At 40.9% G+C, this 23,870-nt stretch overlaps 1 protein-coding gene across 2 annotated transcripts in view; it reads left to right on the plus strand.

Annotated features, from left to right (window-relative positions):
• AKIP1 (A-kinase interacting protein 1) overlaps positions 1-23,870 on the plus strand; it is a 75,587-nt gene that overhangs the window by 33,067 nt on the left and 18,650 nt on the right. Inside the window, exons 2-4 of one of the 2 annotated variants that reach the window (XM_085648135.1) lie at positions 6,838-7,037; positions 10,515-10,589; positions 17,780-17,899. In XM_085648135.1, the coding sequence (XP_085504261.1) occupies positions 6,849-7,037; positions 10,515-10,589; positions 17,780-17,899 (384 nt within the window). In that variant the 5' untranslated portion in view covers positions 6,838-6,848. The remainder of the gene's footprint in view (positions 1-6,837; positions 7,038-10,514; positions 10,590-17,779; positions 17,900-23,870) is intronic. The other variant, XM_085648136.1, reaches the window with a different exon arrangement.

Raw genomic sequence — 23,870 nt, forward strand, 5'->3', positions numbered from 1 at the left:
TTCAATTTTAGTGCCCAGTTCCTAAGGAAACAGAGTGACAGGACACTCGTCCACAGAAAGCACCTAGTGCCCTCCTATGGTGTAGGAAGCGCTTTATAAACACAACTGGGTGGAAAAGTCAAAAGAACAAAGCCCATGAGAAGAGGGCAGGGTTTCCAACATTCATCACTTAGAACGAAGCGCAGTTACCTGTGCTGCGTGGGCAGGTTAATTAGTAACTGGCCACAGGTGAGGCTTGCAGCATGGCCTCATTCAGTCTGGCGGCATCTTAAGTGGAAACCTTCCGTCTTTAGCATCACTGCTCAAGCCAGAGTTGTAAAAATGAACAGGTAACCTGCCCCTGTGATATCGGTGCCTGGTGTGTGCCAGTGGACACCCACGCCTCCAGTACAACAGGGAGTCCATATTATACTTACTATCTGGGCACGCATGTCTGGTTTGTCATTCAAACAACAGGTCCTGGTTTATTTTCCTGGGAAGGAGGTATTATTTTCAAAGACAGATCGGTGTTTACAGGTCTGGGTTAGCAGCACGTTACCATCTCTTAGCTCAGAAATCTTGCAGAGTGACTGGTTTGTAATACAGTGTCACGGAAAAAAATAAACTGTGCATGGATTTAAGCATGAGGAGCACCTTATACAAAATTCTTAATCTGATAAAAAGGATTCTGCGTCTTCCATTTTTATATCTTTACATCTTCCATATTTATAGCTTTGATAAATCGATGATGAAATCTATGTCATTTTTAAACCTGAAATTCGAAACCGATTATTTTGTAAAGGTTATTCCTTCTGTTAAAAATCAGAGCAACTACCACCCGTTCCTTTTCCGAAGTCGAAGTAAGTGTAACTCTTATGGTAATGTTTTTGCAACTCTTCATGATCTGGTTCTGCCATAGAGGACAGTTGCTAAGGCAGCAGATATTGGAAAGTGCTATTTTCATGTTTTTGGATTTGCAGGCTTAAAGTTCTTTGCTTTTCCATTATTTCTGTCTGCCCTATAATTTCTCTGCGTTCCAGATTTTTCATTATTCCAAAATTCCCTTAATCCAGTTCTCCTCCGATTTCATAAATTCTCTCCACCCTACTAAATGTTCTTATTCTTCATTTTCACGTTTCAATTTTCATGTCTCAATTATCGTGTCCTCATGTATTCTTTCATTATTGGTTCCATTCTATCCACATGATCCTTTATCTCTTTCTATGTACCCTCCCTCTCTCTCTTCTGTTATTCCTCTCTTTCTCCTTTCCCGTATTCTCCTCTCTCCCCACCCTTTATGAACAGTCCCCATTGTTTTTTATTATTCCTCTAGTACTCTTCCTTCTCTCAATATATCTTCTAGCCCAACTTTCTGACTCATCTCAAACTTCTTTCTGCTACTCTTTCCAATGCACTACACTATTTGTCACCCTATACATCTATCAATATATCCTCTACATCCACTCTCTCATTTATCCTTAACCCATGCCACTACTATGATCCCCAAAATATTAGTTTCTAGACTCTCTCCTACTCTACCCCTCCTTGCATCATGACACCTTTTACTATACAGATTCCCCAAAACAAACCTTTCTAAAGTCTTTCCTCTGACTCTTTCCCTCCAGAACTCCATTTTATTCATCCAAAAGCCTCCTCCTACTGCTATGACCTCCCCCCAACAAAATTTCTAAATCGTTCACTCTTCTGTCCCTCCACTATCCTTTTAAATCAAAATAACAGACTAACATGTTCACTTCTCAAACTTCATATTCCACTATACTAATTAACCACTAATCCTTCATGGGTTCCAGAGTAGCGTGCTACTCGCTAAAAAAAGCGCTTCAAAAACCCATCAGGGGTAGCAAGCGCTACATAAATACAAACCTCTTACCCTCTTCTATCCGCCACCTACCATTCTCTATCCCAATAACTGAATAACATATCCACCACTCAAATTACTTCATATTTCACTATACTAATTTTCAACACTAATACTTTATGGGTTCTGGAGTAGCGTGCTACTCACCAGAAAAGCAGTTCAACACCCATCAGGGGTAACAGGTGCTATATGAATGCAAACCTTTCTTCCCTTTCTATCCTTCCGCTATCCTTCTCACTCCAAATAACTGACTAAAATGTGTGGAAATGCAGTCTTTTCAGTTTTTTAAGCAAAAGTTTGGAGTGATATTTGGCACTGCACACAAACGCGCGGTCTTGTTCCTGCCGCACATAGCCATGGCTGCAGCGCACAGAGACCCTACACTGCCGCACACAGAGGAAAAAAATTAGAGGGAACATTGTTAGAAGCTGTCGTTCTTGAACTGCAGTCAAATTCTGTAAATGTGGATATGATGTTTAACCTGTTAGTATTGTCCTGGAAGGCTCATTCTAGTGTGCTCCTGTTCGTGTGTTAATAATTCACCATCAAACCATAATGCATTTTCAACTAATTGAAACTCTACCCATGAATAACATTTTAAAAGAATACGTTGGACGGACTTTGACAACTAAAATTAGTTACCCCTTTGCGGCAGAGAAATGTGTCAGCATTTGCCCTTATTTGTATAGACCCATCCACCGTTTTGATACAGATTCAGGTTGTGATTAAAAACTTAATCAAATAAGATAATGTTTCTAATAGTTTAGCTGCATTACAAACCGTCCAGCAGAATACAGAGCTCTTAGCTGAACTGAGGGACACAACCAATATTACAACATTAGTAATAATTAGTAAGTACTTGTGTGTGGCCCTGGGGGTACTTGGCTAAGCAGCTCATGTGTATATCGCATGACGCGTTTTTACAAGTTATATTGTAACCACAGCTCTTAGGTCTTCCTTGGTCATTAAACAAACACAGGCAGGAGCTAACTTACCACCTTGAGAATAGACAGACAACTTACCTGGATAATATTGCGTTTTTGCCAGCAATCAGATCCTGCCAGAGACTGTCAGGGAAACATTTGTGTTTCTAGTGGGTTATGGGCCCACTTTTCCTCAAAAGATGTACACACATAAGTTCACAGTTATACTTTTAAAAGGCTTTATTAAATATTGAGTCCCATTTTAGTGCAAAATATGTTTAAAAGTGTAATTGCAAATAGAAAAATGATGGTTATTATTGTGAAATCACAACATGTAAATAACATGAAAACTGATAGCATAATTGTTGTTGGAATGCCTTCTTTCATAGTCCTAGTTAATGTCACGTTAGCAACATAATGTTGCCGAAAATAAGAGATCCCTAGACAGTGCGCGCACATGCCTGATCATTGCTTGTATTTTTAGGTCGAGCCTAAGCAGCGCTTTCGCTAGCTCTTAAAAACATGTTGTATTCAGGTTTGTGGGCTTTAACTCCGCCTTTGCTTTATATTTGCTTCTTCAATTGCTCTTCAAAATATATTGATTTCTACTGATTCATTGACCCTCCTTTGTCTATTTAGTAAATGCCCACGGAGCAGCACGCAACTACGGAGTAGCTTTCCACTGGAGAGCTTATCTGTAAGTTCAGGCGCACTCTTTTTCTGTTAGTTTCCTCTCTTCAAGCAGAGCGCTGTGTGTGCATATCTTTGCCACACAGCAGCTTGAAGAAGCAGGGAGTGGCATCAGAACTTGATGCTACGCACCCGATCGCCGCCAGCCTCTGTCAGCTTGTTGCTGGGTGACCGAGTACACTGCCTGCACTCCAGATGAAACATCTACACCCTTGGTTGTGTGCTAACGCCCGAGGAGCAGCACACTCTGCCATATAGAACTGTGACCAAGCAGAGAACGTTGTTGTACTGCTTTGGCAGAGTTCAGACTACTGTGGCTTTTATGAGCTCTTTTCAGAAGCCCGGCAATTTATCATAAAGATGCTTTTCACGAGCACTACTGTGTGCTCTGCTCTCTAGTACTCTTTGTGCATGCATCACTGCTCTTCCTGTAGCTCCTCTTGTGCTGTGAGTTCCTTCTGCAACTTAGCATGCCGCTGCCTTCTCTTGCTGATTGAGTTTTTGGGGGTAAGAACAGGTTGCGAAGCTCAGGAGTATACACTCATCCATAGTATTGCCCTAATCTTTTTGCATCTCCCCAATAATATCCATACTGTAACCCCCACATTGCCATCTGATCAACGCAGTTCCCACAGCTTTGCTCCACTTTTTCAAAGTGACACCAGTATTGCACCCCGTCCTTTGTCATCAGGATTCTTAAAACATTTAACCCTGATATACGTCCTCTGAAAAGCCTTGCAGCCAGTTACCGAATTCACCGGTCTCACGTATTTCATGTTTATATTTATTTGGAGATTGTGGGTCTCGTGCCCACTGGAATATCTCCACGGTGTTAATTGCCACTGTATTTGAAAACCGAGCGCCTTTTAACCACACGCACGGCACCTCAAAAAACTGGAGTGCTGAATCCGCTTCTTCCTGAACTCCCAGTCATTACATTACTAAGCGTATAGGGCGCTCTGCAGATATGTGTGGTTGGGTTGACGTTGGTTTCAACCTTCGAAATGCCCATGTGACTCCAATTGCTTTTAAAAAACTGAAACTTGCTGTTCTGCTGACTCACTTAGTTTTTCTGTTTCCAGACGACATTTTTTCTCTTCAGCAAACCATTTGGCTAGTTTAAGAACTTGAATGTGTTATCTTTGAGCAGAGGAATATCAGCTATGCAGAAAAAATTATTATGCCATTTTTAATAAAAGCAACTTTGCTGTTTTCGTTAGGTGGCAGTTTACTCTTGGAGTTGGTTTGAGCGAGGAGTACTAAAAGAACTCCTCTGCCGAGGCAACCCAATTATGTCAGTGGTGAGGGAAGAGTTAAATGTTCGCTGACCTTGTCTTTTTTAATACCCAAAGACACAGATCTGGAGCTAAGCTCCTACCTATTTGTTTTTTTCGTCACCAAAAAAGCAAAGCTTTACACACAGTTCCACACCACACAATTCAACAGCACAATTGCACAACACACCACATACATCCAATCCACACCACAGAATTCCACATCATGCCACAAAATTCAATAGCAGACCACATAATTAAACTCCACTACATACCACTTCACAACTTAGAAACCATTCCACATAACACACAATCCACTTTCACATAATTCAGTGCACTCAATACCAGATAATTACTATCCACATATTTCCACTGCAAACAATGCCACATAATTCCACTACACTAATCCACACCACACAGTTCTATGCCATACAATTCCACTACAACCCACATAATTTCACTACACACCACATACATACACTCCGTAGCACATGGGTAAAAGACATTGTCATTTACAACGCCCAATAGTTCTATTTCAAGCAAACGCAGGCCTATAGTAGTTCCAATGCTTGTTCCAGTATGTGCTAGCGTTGTATGGGTTGCATCTCATCTCTGTTATGTCTCTGTTGCTGAGAGAACATGGTAGATGGGAAAGTGTGACCTTGGCATTTTGCAGATGTAGATGTCCTTGCTGGAATGTATGAAAATCATTTTTCTTTCTCTCTCTCTGTGAGAGGTTTGCGAACACATCTTTTAAAATATTTGTTATCCTTGTTTTGGAAAAAATAACTCAGTGTGGTGAGAAGAGTGTGAATACCCCCTGCAATTTAACCAGATTACTCGCTTTTCTCTAAATGTCACACTTTTTGAATATATAACATGAGCTAGAAATACATTACCAAAGAATAATAAAATATAGTTATACTGTAAATTTCTGTAAATGAAATAGCACACAGGTGTATGTAAAGCCGTCGCCAACAATGAGTCTCACAAGAAAAGTAAACGTTATTAGGGGGCTTAGAGGAAGAAATAGGCAAAACATAGAACGGTAGAATTTTCCTCCCATTATACTCCTAAGTCTCCCCTTTTTATCATCCTCTCTCTGCGATTCTTGCTATCAGCTGTCCAGAAATATTCCTTCCCTCTCATGTCCCCTTATTTCCCGTCAGTTCACTATTGCACTTTGAAATGGCCTGTAGGAGCGTAAGCTCTGTGCAAGCAGCCACCATGGAAGCGCACCAAGTGCCCTCTTCCTACGGTCGTACATCCCCCCTCATGTTTTTGCTTCCTCACACCTCTCTCATATTCTGTTCCCCCGTCATCCCTTCCAGTAGGTTTGAGCAAAGAATGTCATGGGTGGTTCTTACACCACAATGGGCATAATGTTCATTACAGTAGGCATAAGTCAGTCACTTGTTAGCACCAAGATTTTTATGTAAGGTTTACCAATGTTAAACACTGCACTTCAACAGTCATACATATTCAGGCTTCCATTGTTGCATGTAGAACAGAATCCTTTGCTAGTGTGACCCATTAAATGTACATTATTCAGTAAAGACCGCTCGCTTTCAGCAGTTGGAGCTTGCTTTTTGTCAATGAGGCCAGCATAAGCGTTTGCATTGCCACAGAGAGCACAGCCCTGCAGAGGTGACGCTTGCTTAATTTACTGTAGGGCTAGGCAAAGCACACCCGCTTAACCATCATGCCTGCTCAAGCTTCCATCGTTTAGTTTATAGCACTTTGTTTCAAGCATTCATTTTTTTTCTAGCTTAAACTAGTTTTATGGAAAGCATTAGATTTTAGCAGCAAGGCCCCCTCAGTGTTCCACAGTACCATAGAAAGGGCTGCCATTATGACGTACGTCCCCTGCTTCAGGAGTGCAGCTAAGAATAGAGCCACATGGCAGTAGTGCCTGTTCATACTATGTAGGGCATCATGGGAATCACTAATTCCCAGTCTGGTGGCCAAGCAAACCATCATCAATAATTGCTAAAATGTTGGTTGCAAAAACGCTCTTTGCCATAACAGTTCTGCAAAAATGACATAGAATATTTGTTCCCCTCTTCGTAACACGTATTGTATGTTCCCCCAGACCATGAGGGAATGACGAGCAGAGGCACATGGATGGAGCGGTCCTTGGAGCGATCGGCCAAGCTTAGCCTTGATGTCCTTAAACGTGCAAAGAGACGAAAGGTCAGTTGGCCAGATGAAGGCAATGTGCAGAGATCTAGAGGCCAGGATCAAGGCTTGTATTACGATGAAGATACCAACATGGAACTGGAGAAGGCAGAAGTAAGTGCCTAAAATCCTAATTCGGTGATACACAACTCCATATAGATTGCAACTGAGGTACACTTTCAGACATCGAATAGTCATCTCTTCTGTAAGTTGAGCCTTTGATTATTATTTCTTTTACGCCAGGTATGTACAATTTTGAATCATATTGTGGACATTTTTGTTTAAATGACAATTTAATCTTGGTTATGATGATATGTAACCATAAACTGTTAGCAAACAGGTTTTCTTCCAAGACGTTTTTAATTTTTTTATTAAAGCTTATTAAAAGTCTAATCCTAAATATTTGACGTTTTATTTTGGTTCTATTTTGAAAATGGTCTCTATTTGGCAAGGATTACATTGGTATCTAGTTTCATCTATCAATTTGTGAGTAACATTGTGAACCTTTGCAGCCATTTGTCCATCGCAGATATTTTGCTCTGTGTAAACTTTCCAGATGCTCCATACAACTTCCTCCTTGGAAAGGCCTAATAATCTGAAGTCTTTTTTATGACTGTAGGTACATGGCTACAATATGCCTCAAAAGTACTCTCTGTAGTTTATCGAAAAATGTATTTGAAGCCCCTGACACAGATTTTGGCATCAGGCAGTTTTTAGTATTGTGATTCTACCAATTAGCAAAACAGAAAGTTTAGCCCACGTCTATTCAGCAAAATGTCAGGACATAGCTGCATTTTCCCTGTATAAGAAAATTATAATAGAAGTGAGATACACAATACACTCTAATGCCATGTTGCATGCCGCTAGCAGTTGTGAAGAAAAGTGTTACTTACCACATACATTTGGGGAGGAATCGCCGGTTTCAGTGCACTACGAAATCAAAATGAATAACTGAAGCAACTTCAGGTCTTGTAAGTAGAAACATGAAGTGTAGTAATTGTAAATATGGTAAATAAAAACACAAATTGTAATACACGCAACTATCACAAGATGGGAAAATGTGTACTGTGCCCACTGATCATTGCCCAGAATTGTGCAGGATTGTTTATGGCTACATCGACGTATATACAATATGCGCTAAAAGTACGGTCTGTAGTTTAGTGACCAATGAACTTAAAGGGCCTGAAAAATATAAAGATTTTGGCACCAGAGCCTTTTGAGTACCGTGGTTCTACCTATCTATTCAGTTATGTAGAAATATAATGTGTGGACTGAGTTTCATATTTCCTGTGGGGGGACTCCGATTGCCCTTGGTTTGATCCGTTCTGTCGCTAGTGCTAGACCCAACCACACAAATGGCACTGTATTTTTATCGGCACAAGTGGGGTAATGCTGGGTGGCAGGAATGTTGTGGAAATCTTTGCATTACAGAAGTTTCCATCGCAGAAATGTAAGGGAAATGTGAGATTTCAGGCAAAGTTTTAGGTTTGCTGGGCATTGTGGGTAAGAAAACCTTGTGTTAATCATGCAGGACACACCACCCTGGAATCCCCTGGTTGTCTATTTTTTGAAAATGTCTGTCGGTGGTAGGTTTCCATGGGTGGTGGCCGATCACGGCTCCAAATCTCGCAGCTACCTGTATTGATGATCTCTCCACGTAGCACTTTAGGGCCATTTGTATCAAGGTCTAGGTTTGCAGGACATTGTGGGTAAGAAAATAGTGTGGGGTGCATGCAAACCACACCATCCTGGATTCCCCTGGATGTCTAGTTATCAGAACTGTCTAAGCCTGGTTGGTTGAATACCCTATCCACCCCCCGTTAGTGGCTGCAAGTCTATTGGGCTAGGGATGGGGTTGAGCATGGGCCCATGCCAAGGGGGGGGGTGGCTCTCCCCCTAACAAATATTACATGAATCTAGTCCGGGTGGGGGGCACGGCCGTGCCCATGGTGGACAGCCCCACCTCTATATTTCTTTTAAAATAAAATCCCCGGTATCTAGTGGCCTCTCTGTCCCGTCCCTCCCACCTCCCAGGGTGGGGCAGATTAGAACAATTACCTCATTTGCCTCTGGGGGGCAGAAAGACTGATGAACCCTTTAAATGTGGTGGGTCTTGGCCATGCCGTGCAGCCCCCATCACTATATTTAAACAAATCCTTTCCCTGGTGTTTAGTGGGCCTTCTGCCCCCTGGGGAGGGAAGAGATCAGGGTGAGTACCCCCCTCAGCCCCCCAGGGTGGGCAGAAAGACTGCTGTATGTAAGTATTTTTGGGAGAGCATAAGCCCTTGTCTAAGAAGCACTCCCCATCCCTGGTGCCTAGTTGGTGAAACCCTGCTTGGGGTTTGCTATCCTGTGGCGAAGCCCAGGCAGGTATCCACTGTGAAGAGTTCTCATTGGAAAGGGGAGATTCTCCTTTTTCTGACGATACCTCTTCCACCCTAAGCAGGGTTCGGGCGGGGAGGGGGCTGAGATATTCCCCCGAGCAGTGATGCAGTGAAAGTAAAACAAGCCCTTCGGCTAGTTTTGCTCTCACTTTAATGCAATAACGTCAGCACGCCCTGTGCCCTGATCGTCATTGCAGTAAAGTTTAAAAATAAAATGCTCAGGAAGCTCTTCCTGAAAAGCCTGACCTTAAAAAAATAAAATAAAGGACTCCCTCTGGTGCAGTGCACCAGGAGGCCTTTATTTACCTCTTCCGTGTCTGCCAGAGGCTGATAGCCAGACTGGGGAGGTAGTGCAGATGTCGGCCACTGGCTGTAGTTCACTTCCAGCCTCTGCCATATTGATATGCATCAGTCACACCCTCACCTCTGTTCATTATTTTTGTTCTAATCTCTTTGTTGCTCTTGTATTTCTCTGTCAAATGGCATTATGACTCGTATTTCTCTGTCAAATGGCATTATGACTCGTTTATTTTACATTTAAAGCACCATAAAACAGTTCGAAAGCACATTATCGAGTACAGAGCTTTCTTAAACAAAAATATTTGTCTAATATTTTAACACTACTTCTGCCCAGTTGTAGTCTGTGTATGCTGCCATACCTTAAATAGTGACTAACAATTTTTTATTAAAGACTGAACCCTTACTGCTGTGTCTTTTTAATAGCATTTTACTTAATTTCGCAGAACTGGAGTTATCCTCTCACAAAGTATCCCGCTTGTTGTTAACGTTAATGGGTCCAGTTGAAATTTCACTTAAATTCATGTTTGCACTGTCAAGGGTACGGAACTTTTATTGAAGATAGTACGTATTTGCTGCTTTATAGCTTTGCTTGACCCAGCGGTTTGTGGTATGGATCCCACCAATGGGATCAATCTTTCACTAGTCTGAGGTCTGTAAAATGAGAACCATTAAGTTGTTTTGTATTAATTGCTGCTATTAGAGTGTTACAAAGCAGCGAGTTCTGTGGTAGGAGTCACTATACAAATATTCAAGTCCTCGTTTGCTGTCACAAGGCTGTCCTGTTAGCAAAATTACATATGTAATACATGGGAAAACATGCAACCTTTTATAGATATAAAAACAAATAATTCCTGTATTTGTTTTCTTATCATTACAGTGGCATAATAATTTATTATTTTTTTTGCAGGATGAGCGCAAAAGACTTGATGCAGCATTTTCAACCTTAATGGAATTCATGGCTCATACCACTGAACAGTGTGAGGTAACGTTTAAATTATTCACTGGAAAAAAAAGCTTACTGTGAAATTATAGTTAGTCTCACCTTCCACTCTTACAAGACCAGTGAAATTCAGCAATTATAGATACCTGAGCTGAACTATAACTTGCGCCCAGGCAGAGCACTGCTCATGACCTTACATATTACATCACTCTTGACATGGTCAGTGACATCACTCATGACCTCTCAATTGACATCACTGATGACATCATCTAGTGAGTGATAGTGTAAGTGAAAGTGTTTCATAAATGTTTCTGAAACTTAAAGATATACAATAAGCTTCTACATAAGTTAAATTACTATTCTTTCTAAACTAGTAATGAGTGATACGGTTTCTAACATGTTATCTGAGTGGGTGAATGACTGTATCAGTGTGGGGTGGGTGTCTGAGTGCTGTATTTATGTGAGTGGATGTATAGGTGAAAAGGGAGTCTGTGAGTTGCTGTATGGGTGTGTGAGTGACTGTGTGTGGCTGTATTGGTGATGGAGTGTGATTTGCTGTATGGGTGACGGAGTGGCTGCCTTAGTGGCTGTATGGGTGGGGGGTGTATGAGTGGCTGTTTTGATGATTGAGTAGATGTGTGAGTGGTTCTATGGATGGGTGACTGGGTGTGTTAGGGCCTGTATGGGTAAGTTAGTGGCTGTTTGAATGGATGTATGGGTAATTGAGGGTGTGGGAGTAGCTGTTTTACACAGTGAGTGTCTGTGACTGGCTGTATAGGTGAAGGAGTGGGTGTGGGATTGATTGTATGGATGTTTGAATGGGTATGTAAGTGGTTAACTGGATTAGTGAATGGATGTGTGAGTAGCTGTATGAGTAAGTGAGTGGTTGTATGGGTAAGAGTGCTAGTGTGAGTGGCTGTGTGGGTGAGTGAGTGGTTGTGTGAGTGGATGTATTAGTGAGTGGCTCTGAGTTGCTCTATGGGGGAGTGAATGCTAGTGTGAGTGGCTGTATGGTTGTGTGAGTGGCTGTGCGGGTGAGTGGATGTGTAAGTGGCTGTATGGGTGGGTGATTTGGTTGTTTTAGTGGCTCAGTGAGTGGGTGTTTGATTCACTGAATGGGTTTGTCAGTGGGTATGCAAGTGGTTGTTTGGGTGTGTGAGTGGAAGTGTGAGGTATCTGGGTTTGCGTGGGTGTGTGAGTGGTTTTATGAATGTCATCAATGATGTAATTTGAGATGCCTTCTGTGATGTCATTGACCATGTCATGAGTGATGTAATATGTGAGGTAATAAGCTGTGCATTGCAGGGGCATAAGTAATAGTTAGTTCAGGTAACTCTAATTGCTGAATTTCACCAGTTTTGTACGAGTGAAAGTGTGAGCCTAACTATAACGTCCCTGTGACCTTTTTTTCAGTCCAATTAGGGCCCTGCTGTGGCGCTTGGACCCACTGATTTGACGCAGGTGGATCTGCATCTCCAAATGTACAAATTTGGGTTTCAGTTAATATCTCTAAAACTATTGAACAGATTTACACCAGACTACCCAAAGGCACTGCTCTGGACCAAGATCTAGCTTTCTGCTATATTTGGTGAAATTCCATTCAGTGGTTCAGGCTATAGTCGTGTTAAAAAACCCTATGGGAATTAACATGGGGAAAACCCGTTCTTGGACCCCCCCCCCTTTTTCTTGAGCCCCACCTTACGGATCACCCCAAAACTTTCCACACAGCTGCTGAACTGAGGGTCGAATACTTTTGGCGATCTTCGCGAAGATTCGTCAAACGGCTCTAAAGCTATTGGCCAAACCAAAATCTTGTTTCCTATGGAAAGTAGGTCCTAACTGTAACTACCTACTGGCAACCGCCAGTAGGCAACACCAATTTGTTCATTTAATTTCCAACTTATAACACTACTGTAGCTACCAAAGATCTAAGTGCACTTTAGACATTAACTAGAGTAATACAGAGACATTTAGGAAACATTAGCAAGCAAAATAATAGGAGCATGGGTCAAGACATGGCGAGCAGTTAAACAAGCTGTCAGTTAAAACTGAGACAGAATATGTAGGATTGGAGTAGTTTCTTAAAAGTGAGCAGAACTGGTTGCATTCTTAGAGACAACCAGAGGGACATCCTGAGGCCCAGTGCGGCACTAGTGAAGGACTGTTACAGTCCCAAAGAAGTGTTTAATTCCAGTGTTTGTAGTAAGAGCAAGGTTTTGCTCTGAAGCCCTCTCCTCCAGAGACCATAAGAAGTGAGTATGATAAGGAGGGCTACCCTTATAAATGGCCTTGTGAGACTGACCACCGCTTTTGGACTGTAGCCTTTCATGGATGAATAGCTAGCAAAATTCCTTTAGCACCTGTGACATATGATCGAATTGTCTCTTCACTCCGGGACATGCCCTAACCATTGGGGTAAAAGTTCCCAGGGCCAATGCTGCCCACTTTGGGCATTTTCAAGATGCCAAAAATCTTCGACCACACTATATCTTGACTTTGAGGGCTCGAGGTGTGTGTTAGGAGTGCATTATAGTAATCCTAGTGCGCACTCACATCCAACATCAAAATCCAGATTGAAGCAGCTACTTTACCCCCAATAAACCAAGAGATAGAAGTCTAGTAGAACAAAAGCAGGGTCTTCCAGCAACCAGACAGTGGATACACAACAATTGTTTTAGCATCCTGCTCTCTTCCTTTCAAGTGTACTTCAGTGTTATATGTAAACCCTGCTGACCAATTGAGTAGAATTTGACTCTCCAGCAGGACGTTTCACTGTGTCAAAGAGTATGCTCACATCCAATACTATGCATAACATTTGAGGTTCAGAGGATTCAGCTCTGCCCATTTAGGTCATCCTGTCTGCCCCTTAAAGGTATTTCATATCTTTCTCTTACCTATTCAAATGTTAATGGCTTGGGGAAGTTGGCAAATTAGCCTCCAGGAATGTCAGGCAGGGAAAAAGTAACTTTCTAAAAGTTGCTTTTTCTTTATAGTTATTAAGAATCCAACTTCACCATTGAATTGGATTTTTAATCGCTGTTTGATTATTTTTCTAGCTTGTCCCATTCCTGAGATGGAGTATTACGATTTCAATCGGTACTCTGGTTTTCTACATAGATCAGCTAGGCCTGCGAAAAATGGTCTTTAGTGTTAGTCACTGTAAGGACATGTCAACATTAAATTTGTACATATCCTACTTTTAAATACCATGCATCCTGCATGGTGGACTGCAAGGCCTACTTAAGAGTGGCTTATTATTATATAAAAGGGAGGCTTTGACCTGTCAAAAGGGTTTATTTTGACAGGTCGAATTGCAGTTTTTACACTGCTAGTGTCAAGCTACATAGAGTAGGCCTGAAGCCATATTTGCAGTGCCACTGTAGTAGATAGCAAAATAGGTGCTGCAGTCCACTTGTGGCATTTAACGTCAGGCCCTGGGTGCACTTTGTATCAAATACTAGAGTTCTAGGCAAGTTAAATATGCCAATTAGGAATATGCCAATTCAACCATGTTTGAAGGGTCAGCACAAGGATTTTACTACTAGTTATATGGGGAAAATTGCACAGAGTTCGAGAGCCCAAAAAATCTAGGGTTCAGCAAAAGACGATAAATCCAGGGTGACCACGCAGAAAAGGAGTATTTCCTACACAGACCTCGAAAATTAGGACTGCGAGGGCATAACTCGCCATATATCGTGCTCATTGTCTACTGTATACCATTGGCAACACACCTGTTACTCAAATATACTTTCTAAAAAAACAGCTGCCAACTTGAAGTGGGTAGCATAACCATTGTTACAATAGTACCTTCTTAGTTTGAAAGTTTGCATTGAGATTGAATTTGACATTACTACCATCTTATTATTTTGCTTCTCCAGAGCTAAGACCACACATACTCTGTGGGCAGAAAATCTTTGAATTGGCAACCCTATAATGCATACTTCGTGATTCAAAGTTATTGCTTCTGGAAGAAGGGAGGCCTCTCATTAGGCCCTATGTCTAAAACAAAACCTGCACGCTCATTTTTATCCTTGTTGGCAATGAGTTATCAAACTAAAACCAAAGCAAAAGAAACTACTCCTACCTTGGCCTCTTATCACATTTGGCACTCTGCTGACTAAAGTAAGGGGCTTTAAATCCTCAATCTCGCCCATTGAAAAAACAGTGTCAGACATCAATAAAGTCATTAGGCTTATTCAGGCTTAAATAACCAACATGAAACCAGAAAATAGGAAATACAGATGCATGCCTGAATGATGTAGAATGAAGATAGCTAGAGTCGCCTGACTGGAGTAATCGTTTATGGAGACTGCAATGTAAGTTGACTGACCTCCAAGAACTCAACAAGTTGCATTACATACGAATTTTTGGCAGTCTGGAAAAAAGAGACCATATGATATCCTTCTGTGTGTCATTTCTCCCAACTTTACTTCACATTGAGGGTCAACCACTGCTAGATTTCAGTCCTACTCAGACTGTGGTCCCGGTGGTCCAGTTGTCTGAGGCCAATGATCACCTGTCAATTAAAACACAAAGTGCTTGCCAAATTACATAAGCTGCGAAAAGGAATGGTCTCTTTCAATACAAAAACTAGAAGATCTCAATTGCAGCTAGTTGTTTTCCAGGGAAAGTAACCTTATTGGGAAGAAATTATTTAATTTAATAAGGCCCATCCTGAAAATTAGGACATCAATGTTGTTCTCCTTGAGCAGCTACGTTGATTTTCAACAATAACGGATGCACCTGAGAATTTGATGACCTAGAGGTGTTTGAATCCTTCTTGTTCACTTAGGGGGTATCACCAATGGATATTAGGCATGTCCCATCTATATTAGGAGGCTGAACTGCTCAGGTGGAGCCACTACTTAAAGAAAAAGATCGGTTTCATCTTCGGACTGCATATGGCAATTGAAGATACTCCCACATGCTCCGCAAAAGTGATGACCAAGAAACAGGCAGTACAGCTCATGATGAATCTCGACCACCCTTATAAGAACGCTAACGACTTCTGCAAAAGGCATAGTACCCTGATACATTGAAAAGGGTGTGTATTGAGTTTGCTGATAGCAACTGCAGCGTTTCCTTTGGAGTAGATTTAGACTTGCAGTTCTGTTCATTCCTACAATAGACAACTGATTTGGAAATCTTCTCATTAAATGTGAATGGTATGACTAACATCAAAAGGGTGAAGTCTTTGCATACTTGACCTAACATTGTCTTACTATAAGAAACCTGCTCGTCACCCCTGGAAACTGCTAAACTATGCAGAGACTAGGTAGGCACAGTTATCGCAGCTTCCTGGCTCACCTACAGAAAAGGTGGGGTAGCTCTAATTATCTATAAAAACAGATCTATGTGGGTTCTGAAGACTTGAGACGACAAAACTGGCCTTTATATTTGCCAAACTGTCCTTACAAAGCTGTTACTTTGTGATTGAATTGATATATTCCTGAATAGGGGCAAATCTCGATTTTTCAGTGTGCTAAGCAGAATTCCTGCTGAGCTTGACAATTCCAAATTATTATTTAGAGGTGACTGAATTGTTGCATCAAATTCAGTGCTGGATAGATTTGGCTCTCCAAGCAAAGAGGGTAGTCTGGACAGAGGTATTCTCATGGATCTTATGGCGAACTATGCCATAGTAGAACCATGACAACTAATTCATCCCACTGACAGGCAATATATTTTTCTGTTGTGTGTACACAGCACAATAAACCAGGATTGACTATTTCTTAATCGCTGCCTGTTTGCTATGTGCAGTATCTCATTGTTCAGTTATGGATAATGGAATTTCAGATCACTCCATAATTAGGGTTGATCTTTGGAATTACAAACTCCAAAATCACGTAGATGGAGAATACAGACCTTGAAAAATACGAATCTGGCTAATAATGAACATATTGCGCACCTACCTCAAAGACTAAATGAACTTGAATGCTGGCTCAGTCCCACCAGCCCCCTCTTTCAGCCCGAAAAGCCCATGTCCGGGGTCAAAACATGAAAGAAATAGCCATAACCAAGTACCAAATTTTAGAGAAGCAGCACTTGTTGGAAATTGACCTAACTGCACTTTCGAAGCAATTCCGCAAATGACTGACATCCAACTTGAATACAGAATAAGAAAGGCAAAATTTGAATTTAAATCTATTTTTATATCCAAAGCGGAATGGCTCTTGAAAAGACTGAAGCATAAGACCTACGGGCAAGGGGAGAAGGCTGGTCCACTATTTGTGTTTCAAATGAGACATGACATGGCTTCCAGAATAATCCAGACACCTCAAACTCTAACTGTGGATACACAGTTTCACAAGAGACCGCCTTCTTAGAGGCACTCCAGTTGCCCAAAAGTAGACATTACAGAGGAAGTAGGCAGTACTCTAAACCGATCAAGACTGGATCAATTTGAGGTAACCTCACGATAAAGGTCTAGGAGAGGCTTGACTAACGTTCATTTCGGTTAAAATACTGCATGGATGGCACTGGTCACCTGTGGAACTCCTTATGGTGCGCTTAGGTGGTTAAGGCACTTGCTGGACTTGCGGAGCCCCTGGAGCGTATACCAATCCTATCCTATGGTCTTACCCAGCAATACGGTTATGCTGGCAACAAGTCTGGAGCACACTAAATACAACATGCGACTTACCTATCGAATCTTCTCCAGCTTTAGCGTTACTGCATGACACGTCCCATATCAAGGGGATCACAAACCACTGGAAGAGATTGATAGATACAATGCTGGACATTGTCCAAATGGCATACTGTGATAATGAAATAAGGCTTAAAATATCGCTTCTCGTTTCATTTACTTGGCTTGTTTCATTCTGATCAAGAACCAAGATTATTAGGTAAACAACGCTGGAATACATGGTTACAAGATGTAGTATAAAAGTAATCTGAAATTTCAGTAAATATATTACAAAATAATTATATCAAGCCATTGAATGGCTCCTCAAATTGAGAACTGAATGTAGAATTCTGCAATGTAACCAATTTTAATGTGTGTGCAACCTACAGTCGACAACTCGTATTGAATTGACTATGCGATCTCACATACTACAAAGGTATTAAGGGGGCATGTAACAAAGTACATGGTGCTGAAATTTGTGTGACCGGTGTCACTTATATTTTTCATCATGTAGTAGCTAATCTGTAGGAGAAGGTTTTTAAGTTCCTGCATGTTTATTGTTCGATGAGTGTTTTATTTACTGTATTTTTTTGCATGTTATTTTTAGCAGTATTACAGCTACAGGCCGATTAGCGACTGCAGTAAAACCGAAGTGAATCACGTTTGCAGATACCACAGTAGAAACCTAGCTGAAACATCCCAAAAATCTTTGAGCCCTTCAAACCAGGTAAGCATTTGTTGCACAATTACTGTAATTTATGGAGATGCAGTCTAGTGTCGAAGTAATCAAATATGTGTTCTAGCTATACTTTCCCACTGGACCACAATTGTGTGAACATGAACAAATCCATTTTAATGTTTTGTATCTGAGTGGCTAAAAATTCTAGCACTTAAGACTGGTACATAGCAATATAAATTACAACCTAATTAAAATGTGAGTGTGATGTCCTCCTGTGGCTAAAGTGTCCCGAGTATTTTTTTCTAGGTTGACTATTTTTTCAGTATTAGTTGACTATTTCCATTTAGATTAATTTTAAAGGTGTCTGGCATAGGCAAGAAACTTTGTGCCAAAGCAATATCTCACTAAATTAGTCAGACTGCAAACAGATATTTCCAAATGCCTCTTTTTCTAGCTAAAAGCATTGATATCGAGTAAACATGGAGAGAAATGAAACTTGGATGAAGCACTTTTTGTAGGTACTGTGTAAACACTTGCATGTGGTGGAACTCAAACTGTTGGACTTAAATCGTCTTCTCTAAACTTTGCATTTCTTATATTGGAGCCTTTCTAAAGTGTCCAACATTTATCATAATTTTCTTGTGTCGCAGAAATGCGGAAGCCTAAGGAGCAGATATGAGTTAATTTCAACTATTTGACATGCATTGATTATAATCAAGGCACCTGAGAACTGTGTTCCTATATAGCTTCTCTGAGATTATTTCCATCCCACTGATCTGCAAATTCTAAAAACCATCTGTAGAAACAGAGTTCTCTCTCAGCTGTAAGAGGTCCTTCAATTGTCTCACAATTTAAAAGTCATTTAGGTTTTACTGAGCCTTGCTGCATTTTAGTTTTTTTCCCTCTAAGTAGGCATTGGTTCTTACATCTGGACGTAGGAGCCTTCTTCTGATTCCTAAGTTTCCTCGTTAGTGAAATGCTCCGGAAAAAGGCCACTTCTCTATTTTCGAGATTCAATTAATTTAGTAAAATAAATGGGTAAACCCAGGCAAAATATGTAAGGTTTTGTACTACAGTGAGCTGTTTAGCAGTTCAGCTTTTTATTTCTCTGGTCATTGAACAGCAGCTTGGTTTGCTTTGAACAAAAGTTAGTACTCTCCAAGGTCAAGTTCATGTAAAAGAGCTGCGTCTTAATCCTTTTCAATCCCAGAAATTGCCTTTCTGCAGTTTAAAATTCTATCTCGCCTGACTCTGGAGATGAGTCGCTCTTTCCTTGTAATGCATGTTTTAAAGTAGTGTTTAGTAACCTGGAGATTTTTTTATTTGTAAACAACTTTATTTTGCAGCATTCTCTTTTGCATGATATGACAGTGCATCCAAATCTAAACAAGTGGATTGCCTATTTTAAATATGTCTGTAAAAATCTTGAAACCTCCATTCTTAAAACCCTCTTCGTGCTAGATTTAAGCAGTTGTGAACACGTCTCATTCCGCGCCTGAGCAATGTCGTATCAGAACTTTAAACTTAGCCAGCTTTTGTGTGGAAATGCTGAAGAGAAGATAAAAAAAATATATTCAAGTGGGAAGTTGGCCCTCTGCCAAGTCAAAGACATCCTTTGCAAGCATGTCTCTTTTTTCTGTTGGATAAGAGCAACAGGCGTACTGGATCATCCAGAAAAGAATAGAAGGTTCCATATGCTTTTCGTAAATTAACACAAGCAGCGTACACTGCAGTACCTCTAGATGGCTACTGGCTATGCATTTGCTGTAACCAAGAATAGATCTCTGAAGTCACCATTAACGGAGGATATTTGAAATTTTAACCTTGAACCCAGGATTATGATGAGGGTATTAATGTATTTTTGCACCTAGAGATAGAGCTTTAGCTCTGCACAATCATGCGCACCCATAAACTCAAATCTTTTAGGCCTATAGTTCTGTCTACCTTGCTTTGAAGGTGAAACCTACATGTGCCCTGGAGTTTGGGTTGACACCTAACATAGGTTTAAAATCTCAGTTTACACGTTATACAGTGCTCAACCCTTTCTAAAGCATAGTTTACCTAAACTGTTGTGCCATATGGAAGCAAACAAACCTAGCACCTGTGAATTAGCAGCCCTGTCCACCTCACTGCACTTGTATCAACTTCGAGAGGACATGATAATGCCTGTTATTCTGTGCTGCCATTTATACAGAGAAATAGTTCCCACTGTGCCTTCTTTTGTGAGAGGTCAGAGCAGCAACCTCTTTCCATTGGATAGAAACCTTTGCCCATGTAATATTTTCAGGAAGTGGGAGAGTTATGGCCCGGTGCTATAGGAGCACTCGTTAGCACTGTACACCCCAATCGTGAAGGACTGTGCCAATCACAATTTGTTAAAGAGTAGTCACTCAAAATCTCTGCTCCTTCATTCTGGCAATTGATTGAGTCCAATAATTAGACCATTCAAAGTATCGATCCGAATTGTATATATAGTTTGTTAGTTCTTAAACCATCACCCCATAAAATAACTTTTTTTGGAGCATTTTCTTGTCACTTTTTAAAGGCTGAACTCAAAATTCAAAAGAAATAGCATCATTTTAAATATAGTGTAGGCAAATATATAAAATGTTTTGCTAATAAGATCCATGTTAATGGTAAAAACTATCTATTAGATGAACTAATTGAAACTTTTAAAATCTGAGTGGTCTGTTTTTTCCTCCCACCCGATTTGATTTTCATAGTATATTACTATATCTACGTATGACTGATGCATATTATACTAAGTGGATGTTTCAATAATATATTCATCTTGGTGATTCCACATTTTATCATTCAGATATTTGTTATCCTAATCCCTTCCAGTCCCACACTGGAAGCAGCTGAACAGTTTTTTTCAAAAAATCATATTGAGCTTGTGTAGTTGATATCGTATATTTTCTTATTGCTATCAATGCCAGTTCAGTAATATATGGATATTTTAAGGGTTCATCACATTTTAGGTTAGAGAGCCTCACCTAATTTCACTTGCCAACGTTATTGGGTCTAACTTTTTGGGATTGAAACGAATCTACTATTGTTTTGTCTTAATACACTGTCAATATCACAGTTTTCTGCTGGGTAACATTTACATTTGATCCCGCCCAGGAGTGAAAACCAGCATCTTAGTTTTGAAACTGATACCTTGTGATTCTAGTAACCTCAAACAGCAACCACTTTTTGCCATATAACATAAACTTCATCTAGGCTTCTGTATAAAATCATTGGATCAAACACCAATTCTTTTAAATTCACAAAAAAATAATAGGTATTTTTGCAAAAACGAAAATGTCAACATCATTCTACTATTTCTGATCTCAAACTATAAGCTCCATCTTACTAATCATCATTGTGGTTCCCAGTAAATCCCAAACATTTAAATGATTATTCACTTATCAAGCAAATTTATACTCTTATCTAATGCTTCAAAATGTATGCATAAGAATAATTATTATACTCTTAGAGCCGGTGTAATCATCTGCTTTTATCTGTCTGGTACAAGCATTGACCCATCATTTCCAGCTGAAGATGTAATCAACGTATATTTTATGTTGAAAAGGAAGAGCACTGTTCAGCACACCCTCGGGTACTACACTACTCCCCAGTTTCGGGTTGATGAATTCGCTTCAGACCACAAATATAAGTCTGTCCCATAGACAATGGTGCCACTTAATGAAGATCATTCAATGTTCCAAGTTTCATGAGATAAACAGAGTCTACACAGTTTTGTTTCTTCAATTTGATGTCATTTTATTTCCTCGTAGTTGTTACATCCATCATGAAAAACTGCCACTATGCCAACACGTGTTTCGTCTCCCCTTAGACTTTATCAGGGCGATTGGCAAAAACGCTTGTTGTCCTACTGTGCATCACAGAACCAGAACTGTCTTGTACTTCTGGTTATGCAAAATCCACAGCTTTATTATGTGTTAATTCCTCATCAAAGGGTATCACCACCCTTGATACGTTCCAACCCGCAATTAAGACGAAGTGCGTCCTCCACTTGACTCCCGTTCTTATGGCTGCGTCGTGTAACAAGGTTACATACTGGCGCGTTTTCTCTTCTTTTTTGACCACACAACCGATATAACACGTACTTGTCTTTTTTAATTCTGAGAACATCAACTCCAAATATCTTTTTATGCCGGGTGCGCCACGGTTATAGTAGCGTGTGGTGATTCCCTTTGATGAAGAATTAACATTCTTCCCGATGCAGTGGTGTTTGTTCATTATACCACTTCAACTAAGAACAAATCGCTACCCATTACCTATTTAATTCAGATGTGTGAGTTGTCCTGTTGTGAAGTAAATAATTACATTCAGAATTCCCTATTGATGTTCAGGTCATTGTTTACTGAACCTAACAAATGTGTCCATCTTGTTTAATTTTCTCTGCACTTCATTTCGGTGTTCTTCCTATTCTTTTGGGCCAAATGTGTGAAATTCCAAGGAACCTGGCATCTCAATTCCTCTTTTTTGTATTGTCACAAATTGTGCCACAATAGGCTACTTGAAGTAATTATTTAGCGTTCAGGTTAGCTATAAATTCTAGATTTACCACTTTAAGAGATAGAGTATTCAAATATTGTCCTCAAAACCTGCAGCATTTGGGAGTGAGTTTCTAACACCATGACATCCTTGGTGTTAGAAATGGGGGTCTCGCGTTGGGAATAGTTTGTACCTTTGTCCAAGGACCCTTGCTTCTAGTCAGGATAAGGAAGTTACACCCTTAGACAACCTCTGCTAACCCCCTTGATAGCTTGGCTCGAGGAGACGGGCTTATCTCAGAGGCCATGTGTGAAGCATTTGTCCACACATACAGTGAAAACACTACAAATGGACACCACACCTGTTTAGAAAAATAAGTAATCTTTATCTAAACCTAACTAGACCAAAATTACAAAAATCCAACATACAGTTATCACGATATGATTTTTAAAAGGTAAACACAGTCCTGTCCATAGCTAACTATAGATGCAACACTTTCAATATAAAGTACCTTGGATCCGTTAAAGTCATAAACAAAAACAGCCGCAGGGAAGGTGATACCTCGGTTCCTTACACATACGGAAGTTGATGCTTCGTTTCCTTACTCCAGGGGAGGTGATGCATCCGTTCCTTACTGCCACGCAGGGGAGGTTTTGGGTCGGTTCCTTACTGAAGAGGAGGTGATGCATCGGTTTCTTACTGTGCGGGGAGGTGATGTGTTGGTCTCTTACTGCAGCCCGGGCGTTGCTGTAAACTTGATGCCCGGTGAGATACATGGGGATTCAGGAGGCGTTGGCTTTCAAAGCGGCGGCAGCAATGGCACTGCGTCAATCTCTCCATGCGCGGTCCCCGATGCGTCAGTTCTTGCAGCTGCACAGCTGGGCCTGCATCTGAGTCGGTGATCTTGAACTTTGGAGATCGGTGCATGAGACTCGGAGTGCGGCGGTTTCCTGGGTGCACTTGCCAGGTCGACATGGCAGTAGAGGCTGGGTTCAGACACTGCAGTGGCAAGTCTGAGACCCTTTTAAAAGGCTGCTTGCGTGGGTGACACAATCAATCCTGAAGGTCCACTAACAGCATTTGACTTACAGGAGAGAGTTACACACGCACACACACAGACGCACTCACACACACTCTCACACTCACAGGGCAGCTGACTTCGGAGCCAAGGGTTCACGGTTCGATCTCCGGCCTCAGCTCAGCACCATGTGACTCTGGGCCATAGCTCACTTAATTTCCACGTCGGCCCCCAGCGCCTTGAGACCCATAAGGGTGAGTAGTTCGAGCTTTACAAATACGGATTTACATTTTACACATACTTAGTAGTAAGTTAAATTAGCCAGTCATGGAAACACCAATTCATTAACACAATTTACATGGAGAGCATAGTAGTGGTAAAGTGTCCAGAGTCCTCAAACCAACAAAAACGGGGTTAAAAATAGGAGGCCAGAAAGCAAAGTCTGGGGATACGACTGGTCCAGGATCTGACCCTCTTCCGCAGACAGCTGAAAAC

This window comes from Triturus cristatus, chromosome 3_2, assembly GCF_964204655.1.
Source record: "Triturus cristatus chromosome 3_2, aTriCri1.1, whole genome shotgun sequence".
In the NCBI taxonomy this organism is placed as follows: Eukaryota; Metazoa; Chordata; class Amphibia; order Caudata; family Salamandridae; genus Triturus; species Triturus cristatus.